The sequence below is a fragment of the Haliotis cracherodii genome, unplaced genomic scaffold, assembly GCF_022045235.1.
Source record: "Haliotis cracherodii isolate W230 unplaced genomic scaffold, xgHalCrac1.p SCAF_3, whole genome shotgun sequence".
Classification (NCBI taxonomy): Eukaryota; Metazoa; Mollusca; class Gastropoda; order Lepetellida; family Haliotidae; genus Haliotis; species Haliotis cracherodii.
In genome coordinates this window covers 67,795,348-67,813,290 of record NW_027266286.1, presented here as the reverse complement: position 1 = coordinate 67,813,290, position 17,943 = coordinate 67,795,348, and the positions used below count along the sequence as shown (strand labels likewise).

General features: G+C 40.2%; 1 protein-coding gene across 1 annotated transcript; it reads right to left on the bottom strand.

Moving 5' to 3' along the window:
• Positions 1–2,603: 2,603 nt before the first annotated feature.
• LOC139475843 (organic cation transporter protein-like) lies at positions 2,604–13,427 on the bottom strand. Its single transcript, XM_071259046.1, has 10 exons — positions 13,282–13,427; positions 11,225–11,450; positions 10,899–11,002; positions 10,553–10,707; positions 10,004–10,172; positions 9,420–9,632; positions 8,000–8,226; positions 7,646–7,827; positions 6,198–6,349; positions 2,604–2,688 (listed from the first exon to the last, which is right to left on the bottom strand). Exons 1-10 carry the CDS (start codon positions 13,425–13,427, stop codon positions 2,604–2,606), a joined length of 1,659 nt encoding a protein of 552 aa, XP_071115147.1.
• Positions 13,428–17,943: the final 4,516 nt, after the last annotated feature.

Sequence of the window (17,943 nt, the reverse complement as noted above, 5' to 3'; positions counted from 1 at the left end):
CAGGCTTGGAGAAAATGTTGCCGTTTTTCCGGTGCTGATGAAGAACACTACATAGAGCGTAACCGCCGGTTTCCATCAAAATATTGTTTGACATACACATTCAAAGAAATTGTTAATTACAAAATAATGCTTTTCAAAGTAAACGTTTTAAACTTGTTTTATCTGAAAGGGAGACCCTAAGAATTTTAAAGTTTTTTACGTCACATTTCTCATTGTAAAATCTAATTAAGTAAAGGCAAAATTATTTTTTTCCAGTATTTTTGGGAAATATAATCCTTGATCATAAGAAATATCTGATAAAAGCAGAGGTCATTGTGAGATGCCGAGATGTTATAAATATGTGTTTATGAATCACTATCAAACATTAATGATACCAGGTGTTCGAGAAATGATGGATGATGTCCTATGCCCCTGGTGGCACCCGTCACAAACTCATGCACATCAAGTGTTCACCTGAATCAATGGTACATCTGGTACAAGTCAAACTTGCATCCGACGTCATATTGGTCACTGATTCGTCAAATCTGGAAATGTCCTCTCCATTTCTACAATAAAACCGACCCGTGAAGATCCGGGGTAGAATAGGTCCTCAGCAACCAATGCTTGTCATAAGAGGCGACTTACGGGATCTAGTGGTCAGACTCGCTGACTTGGTTGATGCATGTCTTCGTATCCCAATTGCGTGGATCGATGCTCATGATGTCGTTTGTCATATCAGTGAGTGTGAATATCATTTTACGCAGTTTCTAACAACACCGAGGCTGAAATGGGCTTCAAGCATTGTACCCATGTGAGGACTTTAACCTGAACTTCGCCGTGACAAGGGAACGCCTTCACCACCTGTATTTTGAATTTAGGGGCCGTTGTTTAAACGGGGAGGTTATTATCCCTATTCCGATTTTCCTCTGTCCAATTGCAGGCTGGATTGTGAATCTCTCCTCGTATTAAACCATTGGCTCGATGAGGCTGAAAACTTGGCATGTATGTCCCAACTAATGATGACACTTGCTTTTGATCAGATTTTTTATAACTGACGTATTCGAAATCTACTTTAAGCCTTCAGGAATTCTTCTTTTTGACAGCTGCATTATTGATAGGTTCCAAATTCTCCCAGGTGTAATAAAACATAGTTCATTATGAATCGTGGATAGCGGCCGTTGAGATCAGATCATGGAATGTGTCATGGACGATAGCACCCGAAGCATATGAGTCGCCGTACGTTTGTCACACGTGGCCTAGTTCAAACAAAACCCCGAATCTGTCTGTGTGTGTGTCTGTCTGTCTGTCTGTCTGTCTGTCTGTCTTTCTGTCTGTGTGTGTGTGTGTCTGTCTGTCTGTCTGTCTGTCTGCTTGTACTAGTACTTGTATAGTGCTAGCCCACCGAGATATAATGTCGCAATGGTGTATCTCTTGGATGTGATGGTATCCCCACAACACCATCTTCATTGTTACTCATCGTCTTTCAACCATATTTTCTGTACAGGCAAATTCACACTATCTTGGAATCTAATGCTACACAACTCTAGCTCAAAGCATCACCCACATGTTTACATTATAATACTAGAACTTGAGCTATTGCTACATGGTATATTTACATCAGTTATTCAATAATGTTTTGGAATTGAAATAAATGGCTACTTTCGAAATACAAGCAGGGATTTGAAAGGACTTCTCTACTACTGACCAACTATTCACCCGATACGAAAAAATACAAAAAACATATCAGGAAGAAAATGTGGAAATGTTTGTTGATTTTAAGAAACCTTTCGACACAGTGTATCAAAATATATTTTATTCGTTAATCCAAAAAGTCATACATGGTAAAACAGATTACTATGAACTGTGTGAGGAACGTAAAGTACCTGTAATATTTATGAAGACATGAAACGTTTATGGATAACACTCTTTATTGATTCTTAATACCGTTGTCAAGCAAGACTGAATGAGGGACATAGTGCAGAATATATATAGCAAGTGGAGGATTAACAGTAGAGGATTAACAGTAACAACAGTCTTGCTTGACAACGGTATAAGGATCTATACCGAAACGTCGCCTTTTACAGTATTAAAGAAGTTGTTATCCATAAAAATTGTGTCTATCTTGTCATCCGTCAACTTCTAAGTAATGTCTATCAAACAAAGTATCGCCACAGTATTGAGAACATTCATACAGAATTCATACTTGGTGTAGGCTACCAACAAACAAACACTGACCTTTTATGCAAAATGACTGTCAGACTGCCACAACATGCTTACCCTTTTCAATGATCCATTCATTTTCACCGCTATTTTGCCTTTTACGCCAAATGGAACCTGTTTTGACGGATATTCGAGACTTTGGCATTGCAGTTTGTTTGTTTTTAACTTTCACTGAAAACATAGTATGTTGATCCCCATTTTAACATCATAACATTAAGCGAGAAGTTCGTTCTGTTTGTGAATGACATTGGTAAATCGCTTCCTAATCAGAGACATGTTTCATAAAAAAATACTTGAATATATATGTACGTTTACGAATACATATTTTAAATACTGAATAATACCTAATACGGGGTGAAAACTTGTTAAGAATATATAAGCTGCTGTCTTCTCTTCTCTTCATGTTAGTATCCATCAAAAGCTGGATTGTCGTGTTGTATATTTGTATCATAAGCGTGGTCCAGGTGATAGCTTCTTTTGCCTGTGGTTCTGGAAATAGCCGCCAAATAACATTTCACCAGCGTCATCATTAATACACTTATTTCACGTTGCTTAGGGAGCGACCATTTGATTTTCGACGGGGGGGGAGGGATTTTGGGTTGAGATCAGCATGTTTTGTGTTAATGTTTTTGGAGTTTAATTATTTTTTCAACATTTGGTGTTCAGTTATTTTTTTTTTTAATAAAAGATAAAACTAAATACTTCAGACAATCATGCCTTATTTTCTTTGGCGAGTTCCTCCCATTTCTAAGTCCAGTGACCTCAAGTCCTGCTTGCAGACGTATTTGATGGTGCCCTTTTGATGGCTGCGAGCTCGCCATACATGAGGTCCTGCGTTGTTGTTCTGTCTTCCATACGTGGCCAAGGCAGTGAAGTCGGAGCTTTCTGAGCAGGTAGATGAGACTTAGGATCGTGGTGTGGGAAAGACCTCGGCCTCTCCAGCTAATTCCGAGGATGTGCCTTATGTTGCTCCAGTGGACGGTGTTTAGTCTCTTTTTTTGCTAACAGGAAATGGTCGAATACTCGCTGCTGTACACCAATGTGCTCAAGATGAAGGCTCTTTTGACAACAAACTTGGTGTTGGTTCTCAGCTTGCTTTTCTCCGACACTCTCTTTGTCACAGTATAGTGGAGGTGGTGGACGCTATGTCGATCTGCCTGTTGATCTCAGCATCAAAGTACAGATTGTCTAAGGCGGTTGAGCCGAGGTAGGTGAACTGCTTCACCACCTCCAGCTCGTAGACATTGATGAGGATCGCTGTAGACTGTACGATGCTGTGTCCCATATTGTTTGTCTTGTCTTGTCTTACTCTTTGTTGAGTGGGTTGTCAGAGCCAGGTTGTCTGCAAAAAGCAGAAGGTTTCATGTACTTTAGTCTTTGCCTTCAGGCGAGCCAGATTGAACAGTTTCCCATCCGATCTTGTGTGAAGGTAGACTCCATCAGACGAGGGTTCAAAGCATGCTTTAGTATGACTGTGATGAAGATTCCAAACAGGGTATGGCCATGTGCACAGCCCTGCTTTGCTCCACTGTGGATGTCGAAAGTCGTCTTTCATGTCAGTACAGAGTGACTGGGTCATACTGAGGGGCCAAATCTCGGCACACAAGGTCGAAGGCTTTTGTGAGGTTGATGAGTTTGACATAGAATCGCTGCTTCTGCTATCTGTACTTTTCCAAAGAGATCAAGATTTAGTTGATACAAACGCTTCTATCACCCTTTTTTCACAAGGTGACGACGTCTTCCCCTTCTCATCGCTGACAAAGAAGTTCATACAGGTGGCTTAGCAGGATCCCCTTTTCTGCTGTTGATAGCCTCTGGAAGGATCTTATCTAATTTCAGTGCTAACCTGAAAAAACAGCCTATCGATGGCCTTGCTCAGCTCCGCCATCGAGGATATTTTTAGGCATCTAGTGCAGTGTCAGAGATGTTGTTTCCATCGGGGAGAGTTGAGTATTGCTCAACATATATCTTCATCTGCTTGCCTCTGTCACTCATCGCTTTGCCCATTGCAGATTTCAGGGGCACCATCTTTTTTTGAGTTGGACCGATATCAGTTGATAATTTAATGCCCTCGCAGACATGCAGCAAGTAGTTTTTCTCGCATGTTATTTCAGTTTTCTGTAATTTGCTTCCATTTGTTCTGAGAGCTTGTTAGGTCTTCTTGGTGGGGAAGCATTTAAATTCCATTAGTGCTGTGCTCCTATCCTCACTGGCAGGGATGAGTTCGCAGGGCTAGGCTTTGAGCAAGAGTTTTCCCCTGCTTTTTTCCAAAGGCTGAGAATGAAGGGGCATGGAATGTGTCTCTCAGATGGTCAGATCTTTGCTCGGCATCTCCCTGTGGAAGTTCTGTAATCAGATAATCATACAGGGTACCAGTAAAGGAGTCCAATCTCTTCGGGTATGAGGTATTGCCACTAGCTTAGTGTGGTGAATCCTCTTTGGCTGGAATCTGATCCTGCAGCAAACCAAGGTAAGGTCTGTGTCGCTGTTGGCATTGAGGTACAAAGATGTGATAAGCATTTTACTGAGGTGGCGCCGTCTTGTGATGAGCTGGTGCCAGACTCTTAAGGACACCTTGTGCTGAGGCTTAGTCGGAAGAAGGAATCAGTGCTGAACAGGTAGTGGTTTTCATTCATTTTGCCAATTCCTTTTGTCCATGAAAGCAGGGGCGTCATTTGGATTCGTGATCAGTATCCACTCTTTCATTGAAGTAGCTAAGCAGTAGCGGCAGTTCTAGACTGGACATCCCATCCACGATGGTCTGGAACTGGAACTCGTCCTTTGTGTGGAGCAAAGGGTAGGAAAACGTACACCCTAATGAGGTCCATCCATGATGAGTCTCTCCATTCCGATCTTGCTAGGCTCTAGTATTAGTCCTTGATAGCCAAACTAACGCCATGCTTTCTGGTGTGATCAATCTTGCAGTTTGTGGAGTTCATTATTGCTGAGTGCGGTCTTGCGTGCACCACTCATCTCCAGGGGGTCCCCTGACAATCCGGTCATCATGGTGCAAACATTCCAGCATCCCAACGTAAGAGCTGACTTTCTTTCTTCCTTCTTTTTGTCTTATTGGGGGTAAAGTTTACACTCTGCGTGTCAGGCTTGGCAGAACACAATGCATTGATCCTTCCCACCATTGGAAGCAGACCCAGGGCCTACATGCACAAAGCGATCTTAGTGTTAAGATGTTCGTAACTCCCATACTAAACTTAGGCTTACAATAGTCTTAGCGCTGAGATCGCTTTGTGCAAGTGGGCCCGGTGCTATGTTCTATGCCAAAATTGCTGCTGGTTCCCAATGCCACTTTGGCTTTACCAGTCTTTGTTAGGTCACAGTTAGATAAAAGTAGTTGTGAATAAACATTTGATTTTCCTACAATATAAGGCATAAGTAATTATTGTTTCAGTAAAACAGGGGTTTGATTATTTTTTAGGGAAAAACTCCCGCCGCCAAACCCCCCTCCCCCGAAAATCAAATAGATGCTCCCTGGTCCAATTGTCTTCATCAGCGCCATGTTTCATTGGTTCAACTAACCTCCAATCAATTAAGCTTGTAATGGTGTAATCGCCATCTTTTTAAGAAAATTTTATTGTGTTTATCCTCGTTAAGCAGAATTTCGCACAATCGTCAAAATAGAAGGAATGTAATTCTGACAATAATCACTTATTACTGTGTTGTAACTAACCAGAACGGTTATGCTGCGAAGCCGAGAAAAACAATCCAGACAATTCTTGGTTTTGAACCAACACACTACAGCATGGCCACTTAGAAGCAGATTTGTGCAACGAGTTAAAGGGCAAGTATACATAGCAACTTTGCAGATTTTAAGCCTTTGGTGGATACTTAATCACAAATGCTTCACCAAAATTGAATTAGAACAACAGACGAAAAACAGCGACAGGCGACATCGTCCCCCAACAACTTTGTGCAGGGAGTTGAGAGAAATATATATGCATGGTTTATTATGTACTCCAACGTTCGATCCTGTGTGTACTCACTTTCCAAAAGATTTGGCATCTTCGATAGTTTCCGGCAATTTGCGATGGAGCGTCTCTGGCAGCCAGAGAGCAAGGATCCCCGCCATCAACGTCAACACACCGAACACGATGAGGGGAAGAGCGCTGCTGATGTCTCCGTCAACCAACACAACCTGTACATCAACATTAACTTCCAATCATCGGTCATTTTATTACCGGGAGAGGGGATTCTTATCAAGAAAATAATAAAGGAATACTGAACTCAGTTTAAAAAACAAAAATTATTTCCCTGGACATGATTTTTGTTTGTTTGTTGTTTAACGCCGCACTCAGCTATATTCCAGCTATATGACGGCGGTCTGTAATTAATTGACATCATGAGCATCGATCCGCGCAATTTGGATCGATGACATGTATCAACCAAGTCAGCGAGCCTGACCACCCGATCCCGCTGGTCGCCTTTTACGACAAGCATAGTCGCCTTTTACGGCAAGCATGGGTTGCTGAAGATCTATTCTACCCGGATCTTCACGGGTCTCCCTGGACATGATGTTAGTCTTGAAAGAAAAGCTTTGTAAAACAATCGTTTGGCTAATATGTTTGGCAATGGAAAGGCCCATTTGGGATAGGTATGTCCTTACGTCCACACATATCTGTATTGGTCCAAAACTATGTGCCATCAATCCTCAGACACACGATTTCTACTACGGTACATTTTTTATAAATATCCGGAAAAAGATACCACATAATGTTAACTAGATGTTGTATATATCGTCATCTTTCTTTGCCGACATAGCTTGATCTTATATACAGTAAACTACGTTTATAACGAACACGCTTATAACGAACAGGCGGATATAACGAACTGGTTTTTTTGTCCCGGCTATTTGCTGTATATATGCTTATAACGAACTACGGATATAACGAACTAACATTTGTGGTCCCTTGAGTTCGTTACAACCGTAGTTTACTGTACATGTATTGTGGCAAATCACCGATTACTTGTATTTAGGCGAAAAGGCATCAGTTACTTCTCCTCAGCGGTAACATCCCTTCACCTACTCTTTAGTCGACTTGGTGTTGTTGGCTTATGATATCATGAGTATAATTATCCAGTAGACTTTCTAAGGATCCATATGGGATCATGAGCTTATACAGTTGAGTTACTAAGGTTTAATATGATATTATGAACATGTACTGTGGACCCACTGCGGCTCCATGTGCTATTCTGAGCACATAAGTAGATTTACTAATGAGCATATAAGTGGACTTACTATGACTCCATCTGATATTATTAGCATATAAGTAGACTTACTTAGTAAGGTTCCATATGATATGTGAGCTTCATCACTAGATTTATGAAGACTCCATATGATATCGCGAGCATATACGTATACCTACTGATGTTCCATATGATGTCATGAGCATGTGCAGTAGATGGACTTCGTGTGATATCATATATTTCTCACCAGGTCTGCAATGTAGGGGGAGATAATTCCACCGATATGCCCTAAAACAGAGCTTCCGCCCATTCCGGAGTTGCGCACAACAGTTGGAAAAAGTTCCGCAGAGAAGACATAAATTATGGCGAAAGCACCCGATGCTCCAAATCTCCCAATCATGGAAAGAGTCATTGTGATCCATTCGTGTTCTGAAAAGAGATAAAAAGTTACTTTTCACATACATCACCACAGCACACTCGAATGAACATCTAACACATACTACTTTCGCGACGACAAAATTAAATGACTTTCGACATCTTTAAGAAAGGCCATGCAAATATTTATGGACGTAATAAGTTTTTAAACGGGTGTGCAACTAACCTTGATTCCAATAAAGGACAGGGAAAATGGTACACAGACAGGCGATTCCTCCTAATAGCATACAGCCACAATGGAGAAGTTTCCTTCCAAGTCTGTCGAGCAGTAACAGAACAAGGACGTTGGACGCTACTTCCATGATGTTGCCGATGGTGAAGTTGAGGAAGATGTCCCCAACAAGATCGCCAACGTTAAGTGCCAAGCCATAGAACACCATGATGACCACAAGCCTGTGTAATTAATTTATTGATCATTTTTTTTATTTCCACTTTGACAACTGTTTTAGGTATAGGTGAGTGTGATTTTACGTAGCATTGAGCTATGGATTTGTGAGTTATGTCACAGGGGTGATTACCGTTTAATCACACAGTAGTAGCACAGTTCTATTTAAAATCATCTATTTAGTGTTTTAACGGGTTGTTGATTCTCCTAAATGTGAATATAAACTGACTCAATTCCTATACTTTCCCACAAATGTTCACAGGTAATACAATTAATCAAGTTATGTCTGATGGTGAGCAAAGTGTTGAAGAGAGAGTCAGATACTGAAATTTGATTGCTGTTTCCTTATGACGCATATATAGCTACTCTTTTCCCATTATCCTTTGTTAACGTCAACGTCAGGCTATATCCAGTCTCGACTATCAGCCGAAACAGAATAACGTAAAAGCTACCCTATAAAACTGACCACAACGTGTTCATATGTAAATCAATCATGCCCGTGTCAATCCTGGGGATATTTGACGACTAAATGATACATTATTGTGTAAATAGAAATGATCAGTCTAGAAAGCATGTGCCCTTAAACTTACATAACGCTGTTTCTCATTGACCTGAACATGGATACGCTTTCTGAAGGCACCAATTAGCATAGAGCTCCTATTAGGTGACTAATATTCTGTTTTCTACATGTTTACTCTTTCCAATCACGACATTTGCAATGCTGGTTAATTATGTGTTGGTCTGGGGTGAGGTGAAATCGGGTTTAACGTCGCTGAGATACCATGCCGCAGTTTAACATGAATACCCCATTCAGACACAGTATACTGACTCCGAGCTGACCAGTCCTTGTTTTAGCCCCTTTATGTCGAGCGCCAGACAGAATAACAAGTTCCATCTTTTAACATTTTTTTTGTATGACGCGGCCGGGGATAGAAACACCGGACCTTACGTTCTCCGGGCGGACGTTCTACCACTAGACTACGGAGGCGGCCGTGTAGGCCTGAAGAAAGTGTACACTACAAATGTCCAGCATGCATTCGTGCTCAAACACAACTGATTTTATGCAAAAGTGCGTTAAAGCTGTTCATCCTTATCCTTTGCTTGTTGGAAACATAATCAGTATCACAGTAATCACTGAGGATCTTCAACCAACCAACCCATGCAATTTAACTGTCACCTTTCCCGACTCCATTATACTGACCAGTTGAAGAAGATGATGAGTGTCCTGACGATGAGGACTGGAGATGTGAACATCTCTGTGATCTTGGCCTGGGGACCGTCATCCAGAGTGTCCTTGTCAAACAGCTTCTTTGGAAGAGTCACGTCGTTCACATCTGCCGCTATCCTCAGGATTGTATCTGCCTCTTTCTCACGTCCACGTGACTGCAGCCATCTTGGAGACTCGGGAACAATCCTAAATATATTCACATAGCTATTTCAAAAACTAAATTATAAACTAAAGAATAAGTGATGACAGAAACCTATGGTTGAAGTTGGGTTTCTGTCATAATGTCATGTCAACTGCAAGAAGTTTCGATTTAGCTGGGGCAAAATAACAGAACTGCGAGTCGTCTTAACACTACAAAAACATTAATGGAATATTTTATTATACAGAAACACGTCAATAAATTAACGTAATTAATTTTATAGATATATAATCTTCCCCTTCCAGTCCTATACCAGGACAGGCACAGGCAAATGTGTAATAATAATATGCAATAAGCCATGGCGTTAGCACTTCACCATGTACATGTAACGACACCCTATTCCCCATGATGTACCCACCAGTACAACCCCAAGATAACTACTACAGGGGCGGTAATGGTGAGCTGCAGGTGGTGCCAGTCTCGGATAAAGTAGGCAAGACATCCAACGAGGAGCAGACCAAAGCACCAGAAGAACTCGATGATAACTCCAGCATAGGTCCGTTTGGAGGGACCAACGAGTTCCATAACTGGAAAGATAATGTGTCGAGTCCAGGACTTTAATTTGCACAGACAAGATCCATACAATCAAAATCAAACAAAATGCTCTTTCTATAATGTTTTTGTCTCCATGTTTAATCATTAAAGATCGTTTAGCATATTCCAAACTGACAAAAAAAGTTCAAGAAGAATAACTAGACTTGTACAAAATGTAACATTCTAAATATACATGCCAAAAGCTACCCAAGTTGTCTCACCTGGCAAGGGCGGAATGTTCCTTAGTATGTATACTAAACTAATTGATCTCATACTCACTTGAACTATAAGTGGAGTCTCAAAAGGACAAGAATTTAACATTAAAACGAAAGTTCTGAAATGCACAAAGCGCCAATTGTTCAATAAATCTCACCATAAACGAAGGGTGATATGAAGAGAGTGATGCTGGAGGCACCATTAAAGAACCTGATGATGACAAAAGCTATGTAGTTTGGGGCAAAAGCAGTTCCTATGCCTGTGCCAAGGTGAAGCAATACAGCTATCAACACTGACAGCTTGCGACCAAACCTAGGAAAAATTCACAACAATAGTTGCAGGAATATTTTGAGGATTAACATCGAAGCTCATGGTTTATAAGTCCATTTTGTTTTCTGTTTAGAAAAGATGTTCGCCTTGTTTACATTAAGTCGAAAAATCATCTTAACAGAATATTAAGAAAGGTTATACAAGTGATCTCACACTGGACAATAAATGCCTACACATCTGAAATGATGCCGAAAACCATAGAACCAACTAGAAGACCTGCAAACAGAATGCTGTTAGCCAGAGATCGGAGTCCCTTGGTGCCACACACCATGTTGAACTGGAAATAAAATAGTTGCCGTTAAGGGAATGAGTGAGCAAGTACATGTACAGTATCTGTCATTTTGGCACCCGGTGTGCCTTATTTGGTAGTGAAAACAGTTACAACAAGCGTCCTTTTATACTGAAACTTTAAGCAACACGGTGTTATTTTTCTATCGTCTTCATAATATCGTTCAATTGGGTGAACATAAACAAAGTAGATAATCGCAATGAAACCTACCTCTGTAACAACGGTGTTCTTGAAGACGGAGTTGTCGTACACCCAGGCGTTGCATTCCTGGGTTGTTCTGTTCTGACCCGCCGGAACATCGTCCTTGTAGATGAGACAGGAGTCCCGGACGCTTACGCCTTTCTCCGTCTTCCAGGGTATGGTGGCGTTAAGGAGGATCTCATGATCAAGTCCTTGTACAGCATATGTGTCGTTGCTGACACCAGGGAGAGCGCATCTACAGCATACAAAGTGATATGAATTTATTGATACCAATGTTCTGACAATGAGGGAAAATAAATGTCTGTGTGCGAGCGTGCGTGCGTGCGTGTGACTAAAGACAAATAAATGTGTGCGTGCGTGCGTGACTAAAGAAATTCCAATTATGGTGTCATCACTGTTTTTCTATGATCCATTCATATACATTTTACCACTGGTTTGCTCTTTACACCTAATGGATTCTTTTTCGTCAGATAATCGGTTATTCTCTGACGTTTTATATTTAAAAGTTCTAGTGCAGACCCAAACGTATTTGTATTTGGGTGAGAAGATAAAGTATATCAGGTGAGAGGAAAGTATTCCCTTCATTGCCATTTGCTATCTTCTTTATACACGGCTTCGAATGAAATCAAAGGCGGGGCAGTCATGCGTGCAAGACAACATGAAGAGGCTATGTGTGAACCTCAGGGTCAGTGAGTGTTGTTGCTGTTCCAGACACTACCCTGTCTAGTCTTTAGATTAGAATACAGGGGAGACATCGTATAGGGACATTGAATTTGTGAGATTTATAGTTTTAGTCAGGGGTCCCGAAGAGCCATGGCGATTCTTAGTGTGTTTGGGATGGTAATATCTTTTACTAGGAATAAAAATATTCGATATCCTGTATTCCTTGCATTGAGCGAGTTCAGGCGAACTAACTACAATGTTTATCCCATGGACGGGATATCTACCATCCTAAAGCAAACAAATGAAATAACCTCTTTATCATTATTGTGTCATTCTTAAATCCTAACTATAGGGGGCGGTCGGGTAGCCTGGTGGTTAAAGCGTTCGCTCGTCACACCGAAGACCCGGGTTCGATTCCCGACATGGGTACAATGTGTGAAGCCCATGATATTGCTGGAATATTGCTAAAAGCGGCGTAAAACCATACTCACTCACTCACTTAAAACCTAACGTCGAAAAGCGTATTCTCATCTTTCTCAGACGGTACTTCAACCTTCTCTGGGATGCGTCCATTACTATTTTACGTTACGATTAGTTAGTAGGACAATGACTTACAGCAAAGACAACGAAACATGATTTATGAATCCTCATTTTCGGAATCTGAGACTACTGGTTGATAATAATAACAATAAACATAATATGACGTAACAATATGCTTCAATGAACGTTTGAATAATAAACATAAAGGTTTGTTTTGATTTAAACAGAACCCTGAATTTGTGTACTCGGAAATAGGCATAGGCCCAGAAACCTACACATTTAATGATAAGCATTATTAAACTCAAGTAAAATATCGATTTTAATATTTTCCAAATAAACACATAATAAGTAGGCAATTGTAAACGAAACAAGCTGAATGTCTCACTTTTTCACAAGGTATATATTTTCAGTCTTTTAGGTATATCATTTCAAGCAAAAGATCTTATACATATATAATTGTTTCAAATTAACGATGTATCCGTCGGTTTTAATTGATAAATGTCTACGACATATCACATGCCATTTCCTATTAAATTTTGCTGACATTTTCTGGTAGGAATATTGATCATAACGGCGTTAAACTCACAACCTCATTCACTGTTGTTTTAGTAGTGTTGAATGTTGAATTACATTGACCAACGGTGTGGAGTGAGTGAGTGAGTATGGTTTTACGCCGCTTTTAGCAATATTCCATCATTATCACGGCGGGGACACCAGAAATGGGCTTCACAACATGTACCCATGTCGAGGATCGAAACCGGGTCTTTGGCGTGACGAGCGAACGCTTGTACCACTAGACCACCCGACCACCACCCCACGGTGTCGAAATGTGATAAGCAACGCCTTAGTACATAGGTACCTACCTGTGTTTGGGAATGTTGAGGGTAAACACAGGGCTCAACAACTGCAGACCGCAGAATATTGCTGGTGTACTCATTAACAGGTAGATGCGTTTCTGATAAATACCAAACGCTCCAAGATGTTCCTCAAGTATTTCGTCAAACTGCATTCTGACCGACTTCAGTATCAAGCAGATCGGGCTCCAACGTTCATGAACAATATGAACTACCCTGATAACAGGTTTGGGTTTATGTGAAATTGAATATCACACGATGTTCTATTTACTGGTAAACGAAACTGTACTCCCTGTGCAGGATAATGTTTTGCTGCTTCATTGTCTTTGTGGAAACATGTGTGAATCTATGTGTATATGGTACAGTGAACATTTGGGTGGACTGCATGTCCCCATCTGACTTAGACCTCATATCGCCTGCACTACTATCAAAACACATTTATTGATGAGTGCACATCATTCTTGTACCCTTATCCCTTAAGTAAAATGAACTCTACCAACAAGATAACAAAGAATGTAAATGACTTTTGATACTGTAATTTCATTTTGTATATGAGATCATCTTCACAACTCAAATGTTTTCACAACATCAAATATCATAAATACACATGTATTATCATAGCACTGTACATTTATATCCATCATCTTCGTGTTTTATGCCAGTAGCAAGCTGCTGCTTCAGTCTCTCGATCCTTGCATCTCGGTCTCTGTCAACACGAGCACGAGGTCTCATGGCACCACCCAGTCCAATCTGCCTTCTTGACCGTCTATCTGCATGACGTAGATTGTTTGATGTAAATAAAGCGACAAAACCATTTCCATTTCCAATCTTTGCATGAAGCAGAGTCGATTTTACGATTCCCACTATACGATGAGCATGTGTTAAGGAATAGCTATCAAATAGTAATGATACCATGTGTTCAGGGAAAGGTGAGCGTATCCTGCCCCGTGGCACACGTCACAAACACATGCAAAGGTAAGTCAATTGTTCACCTGAAGAAAACACTGGAACATATTGCACAAGTCAAAATAGGGAATTGCATCGGATTTAATTTTAGTCAAATCTTGGTAGAAAAAGCATGCTCGATTGTATCTCAAAAGTTATGAAATGTAAAAACCAAAGGCTGGCGCTGCTGGAATATTGCTCGACATGAAGGGAAAGTTGACTATTGGAAAGTTGAAGTCATCCCTCTTGTCATGCAGTCTTGTGGGGAGTGTTTTGTTATTCTGAATCTTTATGCATAGATCTGAATATGAAACAGATGAGGCGGTCTCACTGGTCTCATTTCAAATTTTCTCATTTCAAATTTTCTCAGTAAACTTCAGATGGCATTTGCTTTCATTTTTCACAAATTGTCCTGAACCTCTGAATATAGATACGTAACTGTGTTCACCACGTTTTGTAACAACTGCCCCAAGGAATTAAGTTTTTCCTTAAGTTTTTCATGAAGGAAAGTGGTTTACAAAGTTAAAAAATTAAATTTTTTTGCCAGAATTGAACTTGGTTCTTTTCTGAGATTGCAAAAAGTCCAGCAATTTCTTGACAATCCACATGGTATTAATTCAACTTGTCTCAAATACTTTCTGTGAATATAAAGAAAGTCCTTCCTTGATTGTATTAAGGATAACGTGTAGTCTTTGAGACATGGATTTGGTGGTACATTTGCTGGACCAAGCAATATATCTCTCTTTGTACGGAATTTTATGGAGCTTTGGAATCCAGTACAACAGAGGACTGGACGTTTCTTCAGTTGACTCCAAAGTTGACAGTACTTATTTATGGTTCAGGCAGATGTCTTCCTCAGTTAACATACTGGCCTGATATGTGGCATCATTTGATATGTCATTTACACCAAGTTCTTTGATCAAACAATTAATGTATTGATGCTTACATGCAATGGTTATGTTATTTGAGGTCTTGTCGGTGGGAAAAACAACAAACTTTTCATGTAGAGCAACCAGACTTTGGATGACAGCTGGCTGGGACAGAATGGGTTTATTCTAATTGCGTTTCCTCTTTTTAAGTTTGTGCATTCTACCAATGACAACATCACGCACTGACTTAACCAACTCTGGAAGAGATTCAACAGGTTCCTCTTCTCTTTTGGTCCATTTCTTGGCATATTTTTCGACAGCATCCATAATGATTTTAAAGTTGTGATCCCAATTGGTAGGAGGTTGTTCGCGGTATTTTAGTCAATATTTGAATAACTGACGAAGGTTGTTATCTTTAACAATAGAGAAGAAACCTGTGATTATATGACCTGCAGGTTGATAGCTGTCTGCAGATAGCGTTTATCTGTGTTGCCAAGCTAAATCTATAAATATTCGTGTTCGAATCTTCAGAAATGACGTCGTGAACAATGTTTTATCATGAAATAAACCACGCTTTGTTCTTCATTGTTCTTTGCGATTTATCGCGTAGCTATCTCATATGCAGAGCTATGTGCTGTATAGCTAAAGACTTCGTGGCGTAGCGAAAAAAATGATCTGTCCGGAGGTCTGACGGTCGGTGGTTCGACCCCTAGAAGCGTCGTTATTAAGTTAAACTGTGGCATGGTATTTCAGTGGGCGAGCACTAGTACAAGCAGCCACATGCACGTCTCTTAGTAATTGAAACAGTCTTGTTTAACCCCATTTCACCTCATAAGAATAAGGGTTGGTTGGGTGGTTGGTTGTTTAACGCCGCACTCAGCAATATTCCAGCTTTATGACGGCTGTCTGTAAATAATCGAGTCTGGACCAAACAATCCAGTGATTAATATCATGAGCATCGATCCACGCAATTGGGATCGATGACATGCATCAACCAAGTCAGCGAGCCTGACCACCCGATCCCGTCAGTCGGCTCTTACGGCAAGCACAGTCCCTTCTTACGGCAAATATGGGTTGCTGAAGACCTATTCTATCCGGGATCTTCACGGGTCTGCAAACTTGGTCACATAGTACTAACTAAACACATTGTCTTCACTTTTCAATTTGATATCAAATGGAGCTTTGCTCGTTTGAGTTTCCCAGTGTTACATCTGTCCTTGATGATTGATCGCTTAGAAAACAAACATAGATTTCAGATACACAAAGCAAATTGCTGTCATTACTCAAATCAGCACATAGATTTTAACTTCGTTTTAATTCTTTCGGCACAGCACCTCTTGCATCTTCACCGAAATGTCGCACTGAAAGAAGAACAAAAAAAATCCAAATTGCGTGATGCTAGAGCCTCTAATACCACCTGGGGATCTTACTTAAATGTCCGACCATACTTTACAGCTTCAATTTATGGTGTGGCTTGTATCCTTTCAGGTTATTGATATGCTTGTTCGAGTTCGTCATTTGTTGGCAAGATGTCACCATTCGGTGACTGGCGTGAACACTTCTCCATGAAACAAACGTGAACGACAATGGCATATTTTAGATTCGCTTCACTCAGTACCCGAACACACGTTCTTTATTAATAATCAGAACTACAACCAGAGGCTGGTTTGTTTTACCAATGCAAATTGTAATCAGTGTTTGTTTATTTGTTTATTTGTTTATTTAAACACAAATATCCGGTCAGTCTTCCTTAATCAACAACTTCAACAATCCGCCATGAGTGGATGATTGTGTTTATTTTCAAGATGTTTAGAACTCTACTTCTAATTCATACCCGTGAAGATCCGGGGTAGAAAAGGTCTTCAGCAACCCATGCTTGCCGTAATAGGCGACTATGCTTGTCGTAAGAGGCGAGTAACGGGATCGGGTGGTCAGGCCTGCTGACATGGTTGATGCAAGTCATCGATCCCAAATGCGTGGACCGATGTTCATGATGTCAAACACTGGATTGTCTGGTCCAGACTCGATTATTTACAGACCGCCGTCATATAGCTGGAATATTGCTGAGTGCGGCGTAAAACAACAAACCAACCAACAATTTCACTTCAACGAAATGTGGAGGAAAGCCCAAAGTTGTGACAAGACAAGAATCATAAACAGGGTAAATCTTGGATTCGAACTCATGATCCTAGGATCCTGGCGCAATGGACGTAACGCTTTTAAGTGGTCACTCCTCCCGATCTAGACAACCTGGGAGTACTTGTAGAGATTTTTTATGATTTTATTTCTTTTTGAAGTACACAAACAATATGTTTACAGAGTATAGTTCACATGCAATCATAAAAAAAACAAGTTAAAAAGTATATCAATAGATGATAAAACTAAACCTATTCCAGTGTCATATTGTTGGATTGTGCAAGTTTGTGGGTTTAAACGAATAGGTGGTGACAGAGAGACCAAAATGTTATGAACTGTGTGTATTTACATTGTGAATATGATATATTTCTGTCGATGTAATATGAATCTGTTATTTCTTGTTTGATGTGTGGGAAATTTGGTATGGCGTCGGAAATGTTTGATTTGAATATGTTTTGCTTTGTTACAGTTATGATATGATTTAATACATCATTTCGTTTTTGTTGATATCCTAATGAAATTGTCAATTTTGAAAATTCGAGTTCTATTCAAGTTTTGTCTTTGATCCATTTTGTAAGGTTGTTCCAGATATGTTTTACAATTTGGCACTCAAAGAACATGTGCTCTAAGGTTTGTTTTTCTCGTTTACAAAAATTGCAAAGAAATGATTCTTTATATCCCATTTTGTACAGTAACTCGTTTGTTGGTATAATACTATGAA

Bases quoted from the DNA above. Each gene is read 5' to 3' on its own strand.
- LOC139475843 (XM_071259046.1), bottom strand. From the start codon at position 13,427: ATGCAGTTTGACGAAATACTTGAGGAACATCTTGGAGCGTTTGGTATT. The intron at 11,003-11,224 runs GTAGGTTTCATT...TTTTATTTCCAG, and splicing joins AGAACACCGTTGTTACAGAG to TTCAACATGGTGTGTGGCAC. The intron at 7,828-7,999 runs GTTAGTTGCACA...ATCTCTTTTCAG, and splicing joins TGTCCTTTATTGGAATCAAG to AACACGAATGGATCACAATG.